The sequence below is a fragment of the Diadema antillarum genome, unplaced genomic scaffold, assembly GCF_040938485.1.
Source record: "Diadema antillarum isolate AM-2024a unplaced genomic scaffold, OU_Dant_1.0 seq00001569_RagTag, whole genome shotgun sequence".
Classification (NCBI taxonomy): domain Eukaryota; kingdom Metazoa; phylum Echinodermata; class Echinoidea; order Diadematoida; family Diadematidae; genus Diadema; species Diadema antillarum.
Window position 1 is genome coordinate 478,789 of NW_027272290.1, and position 12,215 is coordinate 491,003.

The 12,215-nt window shown below is 41.3% G+C and overlaps 1 protein-coding gene across 1 annotated transcript in view; it reads left to right on the forward strand.

The window, feature by feature from the left end:
- Positions 1–12,215, forward strand: part of LOC139710811 (adhesion G protein-coupled receptor A3-like) — a 148,287-nt gene that overhangs the window by 113,444 nt on the left and 22,628 nt on the right. Inside the window, exons 5-7 of the mRNA XM_071622718.1 lie at positions 956–1,027; positions 4,007–4,170; positions 4,605–4,828. Coding sequence (XP_071478819.1) covers positions 956–1,027; positions 4,007–4,170; positions 4,605–4,828 — 460 coding nt within the window. The remainder of the gene's footprint in view (positions 1–955; positions 1,028–4,006; positions 4,171–4,604; positions 4,829–12,215) is intronic.

Here is a 12,215-nt window from a genome sequence, read left to right on the forward strand (position 1 = left end):
CTCCTCTGGCTTGGGTATGGTATGGTACAGTACGCTTTAGGAGAGCATTCAAACGCAGCCTTAGTCATGATGTTACTGCTGCATCTTTCCAAGTGTGCAAAGATATAAGGTAGGTCAGAGTCATGTCCCGTTTATTTTGGAACAGTAATTGTTTCTTTTTCGTATGCCCTCTCACCTTCCACTCAATTTAGTTTGAACATGACACCAGACTGACACATGTCAAGTTTCTGCTGTGACAGCGGGACAGGGCAGGGAGAACAAATTAAAGTGCACACTTTGAGAGTTAGCAATTTATTAATTTTTTAGGTGCTGGGAGACTTAAACGAACTCTCTGAGAATGTTGTTCAGTGCCTTCTTAACCTGTTGACATGCATGCAAGTTTTCTGTATCACCAGAGCTGGCAAGTCTCACTGATTTTGGAGGAGTCTTCCTGAAAGTAGAAATTTCTCTTCATGTCTTTAACCCGTTGTGGACAAACTGATTTTGCTGTAACATGCATTTCCCATAGACACCTGCCTGAGTATTCTCAGGACTAGTCTTCAATGGGTTAACAATAGAATACAAAAGCCTCCCTGGTTTGGGTCTCATATTTGGCCTGTCAAGTTGCACATTACACACACAAGTATATTCCTGATTGCTCTTTGGAATCTCGCTGACAGTTACTAATGTATGCGCTGAAAAGAAAAGCAAGAAGAAAATAAATCTGTCTTCTTATGCTATATGCTCAGGATTGCTGGAAAATATTGTTGCTGTGTCGTTTCTTTTTTTTTTCTTAATGTTGTGAAAGTAGTAACACATTGTAGAGAAGTTAATCTATTTTTTTGCCTGTGATTGAATATGCCTTTAGCCATATCGACATGATGAAAGTCAGTTCTATAGCATTCACGTAGGAGAGTGGTGTTGCATGATATGAGCATATTGTTTTCTTTTTTTTTCCTTTTTTTTTGCCCTTTAGAATACTGTCGCACAACCAGATCTCGACCATCGCTGAGGCTACCTTTGAGCGGCTGACGGAGCTGTCTAAAGTGTAAGTAGTTCTTGAGGCTAAGTGTTAAGGATTGCTCTAAGATTATGTGTTAAAGTCCTTCTCATTTCCTGTGGAAATAGCATTTGTACCAAGAGAAAGTACTCGAAAACAGGATGGTGGCTGTTCGTGCCTCTGGACGATTTAGCTCGTGCTAACATAGAATAAAAAAAGGAGAAAAACTCCCTGAGATTGCAAAAAATCTGAAGAGCATTCAGAAATATAAACTGTAGTCATACAAAGGAAGATGGATAGAAACAGAAACAGATAGACAGATGAATAGATAGACAGATAGAAAGGAGAAGAAAAGAGGAAAAAACAAAGATACCGGACTTCCCTTCCTACAGTATAACTGCGTTCTTAGAATCATCATTTCTTGTTTGCGTGTGCGTTTCAACTTTGTATTTCAATCACAAATGCACAGACTTTATGTCAAAATTTGTTTGCATCAACAAAACCTTGGCCCCCTTGGAAGCTCTCTCCTAATCAGGTATCCAAATGCACCTGCCTCAGCGTTTTGGAATATTGAATGTCGCCCAAAACACACCAGTGAGACTCACGATGGATTTTTCGCCCATCATCAATCTCCGTAATGCATTATATGATGGCAGTGACATGCAAAAACACATTGAATTTCTTCCCCTGCAATATATCCCCTCATATTTTGTCATCATAGTGTGATTTTCTTTCTTATCTTTTCTTCTTTTTTTTGTATGATTGGTAGGGGTGGGGTGAGGGAGTGGGTTGAGAGTCAGCGTGGAGATTGTAATAGACAGTTTCTTTTGGTAATTGCTCATGCTGTTGTGGAGGAGGACTAGAATGAGATTGAAATAGCAAAAAAGGCCCAAAGGTATAATTTTTTCTTTTGGTTACCCTATTTTGGTTAGTCTTTTGTTTGTGCTCCTTTCTCGAGGGGTACATAAGTAGGGGCAAGGTGGTGGGTGCCGAAGTCGAATGAAATGGGGTAGCTCTCCCCCGGCCCCAAAGCCCTCATTACGCAGTATGGGGAGAAAGGCGGACAGTTTGGCGCCGGGGTTGATATCAGGAGGTTGGGGGGGGGGGGGGGCATTGAAGGAAGACGTGTGTGTGTGTGTGTGTGTGTGTGTGCATGTGTGAGTGTGTTTGATGTGTATTTCAGTGGATAAGCTTCTGTTTTCTCAGTGACTCATTTATTTTTCCTGGGTGGCATCATAGCCGCATTATGATTTCTCTGTGAAATCTCAGGCTCTGTGCACTGTACTCAGACATGAGCTATGCTAGTGATGTCATCTTTAAGAATTCATAATCTTCATCTCTCGTTCAAGTACGATTAGCTTCTAACACAATTTGAGGGTAAGATGTATATTGCCAGTCCTGTGTAAAAAGCTCGTTTGGTTAACCATACATCTGAATAAGATATGCCTTGGATTTAAAATAAAGAAAAAATGAAAATAAAAAAGATACCACACACCACTCATACATCTAGTATTTCTATTTTAATGTATCTTCAGAGAAATTATCTTCAGTTGTAAGTTTCTACATTATCTTTAGATGAATATGTGATGGCTGTCTAGGTAATTTGAATGAAAAAATGTATTTAGATATGAACATAGTAATATAGTTTTCATTTGTAATGTGAATGTCCTCCGTCACATAAATATTGGGTTGTTATGTTAGGGGAATGTACAAAAGGTGACTGATCAGCCCCCTACCCCCCCCCCCCCCCCAAAAAAAAAAAAAGAGAGAAAATTCAAAAAATAAATAGAACAGTGCAAGCAGATGTGGTCATTGACTACCATTCAACTCATCAATCAATGTTCTAAACCAGACATCATTGTGAAATGGATGGTCACTCATGCATGAGATATCAAGTATTGCGGTAGACATCATTCAGCCAGTCAGCAACGAGGTCTGAAGAATCTAAATGGGAAAGATGCATGGCTATTTATGCCCTAGATATCAGGTATTATGGCAGATGATTTTATGCCTGTCTGCAATCTACCAAAACATAATATTCTTTTAATGAATGACATTTATGGAAGCAGAGTAAACCCACTTTTGACATATACAAAGCGGTAGGTAAAGGCGAAGAATCTTGAAGCATGCCCCTTGTGCAAAGCATTCTAGGTTGTCATTGACCCAGCGAGCTCCTAATTCAAATATGAAATTTGATGTGTTTGATCTACGTAGAATTATCATTTGAATTGTGAATCCAACTGTCACACTCTTAGAGCACTGCAAATTTTCCATCTGATAGTATTTATAGATATTCTTTATACATGCATGGCCAGCACATATAAGGCAATTTATATGCATTTCTTGCAGCAGAATTAGTGGACAGTTAATCGAAGATTTGACTTGCTGTTTTGATTCCAGCTGTCATCCAAAGAAAGAAAGAAAGAAGTAGAGCTACAAAGAGTTCAGAAAGCTATTTTTTTTTTTGGGGGGGGGGGGGGGCTATAGAAGTTTAACATTTAGGATAGTAATCAGAATAAATTGTGCAAGTTACAAAATTTGGCCTTCTGTTTGCAGAATGTTCAACAAGGGACTGTACGGTGAGCGTTGAAAAAAAAAAGGAATCAGATAAATTGTGATATGCCTTATAATGAAATTCTTGGCAAAATAACAAGACACCAAACTCAGAACTACTCTGTGATTTTTGAATGTCAATGTGTCAGTCTTTACTAGTCAGAGATGTACTATAAATAGACCACCTCACATCTGATATTGGACATGATAGCTAAATTGTTGAAAGATGTCATTGTATGAAAATGTACCAACTGTAGCAGTGATTTGTTATGTTTAATGATTTTATTAGAACAAAAAGATGGAGAGAATGGTCATTACTCCCAGTGTTGACACTCCCTTTTGATTCCCCCCCCCCCCCTAGTCTCTCAGATGCTTGAAAGGCATGTAATATCCAAAGTGAACAGTGCAGGACATGCCTCTGTCTGGACTGATTGTATTTGCACTTTCAACTTCCTTCCATCCATCCATGTGTAGAGATTTCCAGTCCGAGTTCTTGGTGTGTGACTGCAAGCTGCGCTGGATGGTGAGGTGGGAGAAGAACAGCCGGGTGAGGATCAGCGACTCCACCACCTGTGCCAGTCCCAAGTCGCTGCGGAACCAGAGCGTCCACAGTCTCAAGAGGGGGCAACTCCACTGCAGTAAGCCAGCATTCCTTTTAGGGTTTCATTGCATGTAAAACGGCAGCTTCCGAGTCAAGGTCTTGTCACTTTGCTGTGCCAAAGATACTGACCTTAATTTGTGAAAAAAAATTGTGAAACAAGATCAAGATATGGAGTGATAATGAGTAGCAGTAATCAGAATGAGTAACTTGTGCTTTTGTATTAAATAAAGTATGAATTCCACTACAGAATCCCACCCCACTTGGAGGCATGATATGCTTTCCTTCAAATGTGGATTTGCTATGTTTGTACCCATGTCAATAATGCCAGTCTTTCCTATCACAGACTTTCCTCTCCATATGAGAGTCCTTGGCATAGCCTGGAGCATCGATTTGTACCTTCCCTGTAGAACTTGTTTTGAGAACTGTTCAATTACGCTTACGGAATCCATTGCAAAACCTTTCCCATGCCAGATCATCCACTGGAGCTGAATCGGTTTGAGATCCACCCCAGCCAGGCCCAGCTGGTCTTCAAGGGTGACCCCATCACATTGGAGTGCATCGCCAGCTACCAGGATGAGACACAGACCCTGGTCTGGCTGCGGAACAACAAGGAGCTGCGCAGCAACTCCTCGGCGGGGATCAGCATCAGCACACGGCTACTGGAGGACCAGTCCCTCATGACCAGCACCCTCACGGTAAGGAAGATCCTACCCCTGGTTCCTATCCTTCTTCATCCTCTCCTGGTTCCTATCCTTCCTCATCCTCCCCTGGTTCCTATCCTTCCTCATCCTCCCCTGGTTCCTATCCTTCTTCATCCTCCCCTGGTTCCTGTCCTTCCTCATCCTTCTTCTGGTTCCTATCCTTCCTCATCCTCCCCTGGTTCCTATCCTTCCTCATCCTCCCCTGGTTCCTATCCTTCCTCATCCTCCCTGGTTCCTATCCTTCCTCATCCTCCCCTGGTTCCTATCCGTCCTCATCCTTCTTCTGGTTCCTATCCTTCCTCATCCTCCCCTGGTTCCTATCCCTCCTCATCCTCCCTGGTTCCTATCCTTCCTCATCCTCCCTGGTTCTTATCCTTCCTCATCCTCCCCTGGTTCCTATCCTTCCTCATCCTCCCCTGGTTCCTATCCTTCCTCATCCCCCCCTGGTTCCTATCCTTCCTCATCCTCCCCTGGTTCCTATCCTTCCTCATCCTTCTCCTGGTTCCTATCCTTCCTCATCCTCCCCTGGTTCCTATCCTTCCCTTCCTCATCCTTCTCCTGGTTCCTATCCTTCGTCATCCTTCTCCTGGTTCCTATCCTTCCTTGTCCTCCCCTGGTTCCTATCCTTCCTATTCCTCCCCTGGTTCCTATCCTTCCTCATCCTGCCATGGTTCCTATTCTTCCTCATCCTGCACTGGTTCCTATCCTTCCTCATCCTTCTCCTGGTTCCTATCCTTCCTCATCCTTTTCCTGGTTCCTATCCTTCCTCATCCTTCCCCTGGTTCCTATCCTTCCTCATCCTCCCATGGTTCCTATTCTTCCTCATCCTGCACTGGTTCCTATCCTTCCTCATCCTTCTCCTGGTTCCTATCCTTCCTCATCCTCCCATGGTTCCTATTCTTCCTCATCCTGCACTGGTTCCTATCCTTCCTCATCCTTCTCCTGGTTCCTATCCTTCCTCATCCTCCCCTGGTTCCTATCCTTCCTCATCCTTCTCCTGGTTCCTATTCTTCATCATCCTCCTGGTTCCTATCCTTCCTCATCCTTCTCCTGGTTCCTATCCTTCCTCATCCTCCCCTGGTTCCTATCCTTCCTCATCCTTCTCCTGGTTCCTATTCTTCATCATCCTCCTGGTTCCTATCCTTCCTCATCCTTCTCCTGGTTCCTGTCCTTCCTCATCCTCCCATGGTTCCTATCCTTCCTCATCCTTCTCCTGGTTCCTGTCCTTCCTCATCCTCCCATGGTTCCTATCCTTCCTCATCCTTCTCCTGGTTCCTGTCCTTCCTCATCCTCCCATGGTTCCTATCCTTCCTCATCCTTCCTCATCCTTCTCCTGGTTCCTATCATTCCTCATCCTTCTCCTTGTTCCTATCCTTCCTCATCCTCCCCTGGTTCCTATCCTTCCTCATCCTTCTCCTGGTTCCTATCCTTCCTCATCCTTCTCCTGGTTCCTATCCTTCCTCATCCTTCTCCTGGTTCCTATCCTTCCTCATCTTTGTATCTCTCCTCCTGGGTCCCGTTTCATAAAACTTGTTATCAGTAACAACTGCCACATTTCTATGACAAATTAGCTCTCAGCCAATCAGATGCAAGGAATTTCAGTCGCTCATACCCAAATAACAACTATCATAACTTGTTATTGATAACAAGTTTTATGAAACGGGGCCTCGCTTTTCTTCTTCCTCCTGTTCTTCATTTGCTTCTTGTCTGAAGCATCTTTAACCATGCCTACACCTGCTCTCTCCTTACCCTCCTCCTCCTCCCTCTTCTCCCTCCTTCTTTCCCCTTGTCTTTCCTCCCTCCAATTCTTCCTCCTACATCCCGTCCGCTCATCCCTACCGCCTTCCATCTTCCTTGTCTCCATTCCATATCTCTTGTATTTTCTTTTTTTAATTCTCCTGTTCCCCTCATGTGACATTTCTATCCTCTTACTGGTGTATTCTTGCCTCCATCTGTTCATCCGTTCCTTCCCCACCCTCCTCACTCCATTCACTTTATATTCTCCCTCCTCTTCTACCCCTCCACCTCTTCCTCCTCCGTCTCCCCTTCAGTGCTCCTGTCCATCCCTTCAGGTGCTTTCAGAATGGTTTACAGCTTGCACGAGGTTTAGCAGTCACTTTCTACATGTTGCATGAGCCCTTCATAGCCTTACGCCATTCTGAAATGATGATGAAGAATTCGCCCACGAAATGAGAAGATTTAGCAGCCTTAGTGAGCGTCCCTGAAATTGAAATGTCGTGCAGTCCCTCTAATGTAAATCCGGATGTATTATATATGGAGCCATGTGATGATATTGGCATAATATCAGATCTAGTCCTGCCTTTTGCTCAGATTGTCCTGATTGCAACGCATTTGAAAATTGGTAGTTTTCAGGAGGAAATAGTGACGTTTATTGAATAGGAGAGTGGGCTTGATTTACAGGGAGCAGGAAAACTGTCATCCTTTTAATCTTGCTGTGAATATTCATGAAGGTTACCTAAAGGTACACCCTGGAGATCAGATCAGGTGCCAGCTGGGAAGGGTATATATGTATACAGCAAGTTGATACACACCAATAATGATGAATTATTCATGAAGGCACTGAACCGCCTCAGCTCTCTCAAAGAGTAGTGATGGATTCTGGTGCTTTTGCTGCCTTTCATACAGGAGAGCTGTTTTGTGATTTATGTTCACCCTTTGACTGATGCCAGGCAAAATGCTAATGTGAGCTTTCAGCCACATTCAAGTTTCTCGCATCGGCAGCGCATCAGAATGCAGCTCTTGACAAGGCCTTGAATCGGTGATGGTTCCCCTGAATGTACCATGCGAGGCGCTTTTTGCATACCAATATCTGTCCGCGTCCTTGATGAAAGTATAACCGTTCAGCTTATTGCTTCTATTTGCTTCTCGGTGCTCAAAGTGCAGCTAACATTCAGTTGAGACTGTGCTGTCATACAGTACTTACAGCCATATGATGTTAATGGAAAACCTGGGCCAGAAATATGTTAATTAGTAGAACCACATGTCCATTTAGCATGATACTTAACTCTAGTGACCCTCCAATTAACCCGTGTCAGACAGGATTGAAAAAACAAAAACAAAGACAATGTACACTAAAGCATAATTGCTAATGGTATTCACTTGTGTTGAGTAATGTGATTGAATAGGGATGGTTAAAGGGTACTAGGTATATTTAAATGAAAGACCTGTTCATGTCATGAAAACATTCAAGTTCAAGTTCATTATCTAATACTTTCATTAAACAACATGCATAGTAGGCTTTACAAAACAATATTAGCATATTGACAACCATACAACCCCTCACAGAGAATAAGAAAAACAAAACAAAAGGGAAAAGAGAATTATAAAAGTGTAAGGGCTCAACTGGAAGGCTAGCTGCCCTTTGTAAAAGTTGGGTCGTGATGACAAAGTAATTTATTCAAATTTACATACAAATACACACACATGCACACACACTCACATGCACACACATATACATACACACATGCACATGCATACACAAAACATGTATTTCAATTCAAGTGTATGTACTCCCTTAGACAGTCAGAGAAATGAAATGCTTACAAGTTACACTACGTATTGCCTCTCATTTGATACAAGCTGACACCCATCGATGAATTGTGACCCTTTCTTCATTCAGGCAAATGAGCGTTACTTGCAATTTTTTTTTTTTAATGTATGTAATCTAACCTGTTTTACTTTGATGTAAAAGAACTCTGAAAAGAATTACCTGATTGAAAACAGACTTGAATGCTGTGTAGTATCCTGTATCATACTGGTATGAAAGAGGAGTTTAAAATTTGCGCAATATATTTTGATGGCCTTTCAAAATTACAAAGCTAGCATTATAATGTTATTATTATCATTTCTTTTTTTAAAACCAGCATCATGAGACTGTGTATCGGGCATTTCCGCCCCTCCGATCCCCCCCCCCCCCACCTCGTGCTCATTTGTGCTGAAAAGTGACATAGATTTGATTTGCGGTTATTTATGGTACCACTGAGCTACATTTGTGAATCCTTGGAGTGCCATTACTCATGTGTGTATGACACAACCAGGTACCATTTTTTTTTTTTTTTTTCACCAGCAAATGGCTCCATCGTGTACACTGGCTGCAGTGTTGTTGAAGCGTAGGAATGAAGATTTCTCTCTATGCTTCGTGCGCGTGTGTGCTATATTGCACGTATAAGATATTCAGAAGAAGAAAGTCAACAACAAAATGAAATGCTTTTAAGCTGCTCCATGATATGCGATTCATTGATGTTCTAGTTTCCTAGTGTAGCTGTGAAAGCAGAAAAAAGTCTTTTGCATGTATCTCAGTAGGCCTATGTACATGTATCTACAGTATCTGTGAGAGTATTATATATATACATATGTATAGATAGATAGATAGATAGATAGATAGATAGATAGATAGATAGAGATATCTCTCTCTCCCTCTCTCTGATTATCTCTCGTTCTCAGAGTGTATCTATCCTGTGCTCTCATATTCTCACTGTCTGTATCTCTTTAATTCTAAATTTTTTCCTTTTTTTTTTTCTATACTCTCTCCCTCCCCCTCATTCTCTCTCTCATAGAATTTCACACTCACAATGCTCCTTCTACTCTCCTATCAGGCATTTCGGAAAACTGTTTTGGTGTCGAAGTGATTGTCGTCAGATTGAGTTGGTTGGTCATCATCAAATTCCGGTTCTGTTCAAATCTTTTGTGAGGGAAGAAAGCTTTCAAAAGTAATGTTGTTATCAAAGCAGGGACATTTTATCACTGGGAAATTGACCACACTTATTGAAAGCCCGCCACAGCAGGGCTGTTAGATCTGCTGGTTGATATGGGAATTTGAGGCAGGAGGTTAGTTGCTCCAAATTAAGCTGGAACTACTACCATTCACCATCCTGCTGTATAAAAGTGATGATGTTCCAGGTGAATGTTCTGCTGCTCGGAAATTATCAAAAAGCTTATCCATTGGAATCAAAGTGGAGAGAGCTATAAACTTTCCTCATGATTCAGATTCTTTGGAGGAAGACTATTAAAGTTTAATCATCACTCCCTCTGTCTCTCCATTGTCTCATGCCCTTGAACAAATTCAATTCAATTCAATTCAACTCCAGGCCATAAATGGATGTCCATTGGGCAGCATGTACATGTATGGAGTCACTTATATCAGGGAGGTGGGAAGGCCCTGCTTTATATGTATGCAAAGTGGCGTTACATTGCTGTAGATGCTTTGACAGCGCTGGAACTGATGAGTGTGTGTCCCTGTGTGCGGAAGAGATTACTACCAGGAAATTGAGAATTTCAAACAAAAATCTTTTGAGTGGGTAATTGTTGCGGGGAGTATTGAATTTGCTCTTTCGGCGCTGTTTCGCTGCGTTGTTGCAAAGGAATTTCCCCTTCTAGAGTATTCATATTGTATTCAGTATGAAACATTCAGTGATTTGTGTAATGTGTAATTTCCTTGTCAAAAAACCCAAGGGAACCGTTTGTGAAAAAAAAGGAAATAAAGAATCAAATTTATAACAGTAAAGAGAAAAGAAAACATATTTATCTTCCTGAAGCTGAAAATACCCTTTGGTCATTTCAGTGGGGGGGGGGGGGGGGGGGGGAATACTCAGTAACAACCAGCTGTAGATTTCAATGGAAATTGTTATCACTGACCATCTACTAGAGTACAGTTTTCACCAAAGATCTGAGAGACAAGTATCATGTTGAAATGTGTAAATATGCTATTGTAAGTGGCTACCTGATGTTATCCCAAGAAGCCATTTTCCCCTTGCAGTTTATACTGCATTTCACCTCAAACTCATGGAACTATTCCAAAAATGAGACACCAATTCAATTATGCAGCATCCTTTTTCTCAAGCCTTTATGAATTTATGCTGTCCAAACCTTTGCCACTTATCCCTGTCAGAGTCACTGCTTTACAAATATGCGTATAAAGTATATTGCTGAGTGTCAAGTCCTTGTCGTGATTTGTAGTCTAGCATCGATCTCAATATACTAGTGGTAGTGTGTGATCGAAATGAACAATTATCCATTTGATTCTAGGAACGATTTTGCACCAAGAAATTTTTTTCAAGAGTTTGGCCGTGGCACAGCAAATGAAAAGTTTGCTTGTGTGGTCCATGTGATCATTACAATTTCTGATGATTTTTTTTTTTTTTTTTTTTTTTTTTTGGGGGGGGGGGATGTTAATACACGTGTAGCTTATGATTTAAACAAACTTTAATAATATTATACTGTTGAATCTTTCTGAAGCCACATTTTGCATATGAATTTATAATCCAGTGGTGATTTCTTTTTTTTTCAGGCTTTTTTATTTATGTAAAAAGAAAACCAAGAATATTTTTCTTACCATGTATTACTACAAATGAACTTGCAAAAGTATATAATATATCTCTATATGTTTGTGTGTGGGTATGTGTGTGTATTTGAAGGATTGACTAATCTACAACTGTACATCCCTGTAAAATATATGAAGATCTTATCACACATTTGGCTAGTAGCTGTCAAGAGCTGTTGTAATTTTGCCGTGGTTATTTTGTATGCACAAACCTGTTTTTTTTTTTTTTGTTACAATGTATTTGACAAGTGCCTGAAGATTCATCACACACATCTCACCATACATAGTTTAGAGGTGTCAGAAACATCTTCTTGTGCCTCAAAAACTCTGTAGTGTCGTGCTATTGCAGATCAAAGAAGTACCATAAAAGTCGCATCGCAATTAAACCTATGCCGGATGTGTTGTGTATTAGATCCATAAGGAGCTACCAATTTTCAGAGACAGTGAAAAAGAGATTAGGAAGGCTTATTCTGAGGAACCCTAAAAAGATTGTGTTAGATGATCTGAAACTGGCATTTAGATTGTTGTATCTTGCTGAAAATTGGTCTAACAGTCCTACCAACTCTGGCTGAGTCATTTCTTGTCTTTTTAATGTTTTGTTTTTCGTTTTTTTCTTGAAAATAGCTTTTCTTTAACTGAGAATTAGGAAAAATAAGGGGAAAGAAAAGTACAGGCATGCATCATTTTGATGATGTGCTATGACAAGGGTTAAAACAGCGAAACATTGTGCGACGGGCGACCTCCATTCTCTCAAGATTGACCGGGCATTAGATTACGATCAATGCCTTTCCCCTTCCTGCGTATCACGATGGAGATGTCTTGAGTCGTCGCGCCGCTTGCCTCGTGATGGATGTGCGCATTTAAAACTGAAAGCTCAAGCGGTGTGCATATGCTGAGGTTTTGCTCGCTCCTCTACAATCTTCATCATGAATAAGCCATGCTCACTGTGGCTCATCTTCCGTAAAACATGCATGGGAGAAAGTGAAAACGGTTTGAGTAAGAATCTCGGCAAGACCCCATCTGTCACTCTGTCTACATGCC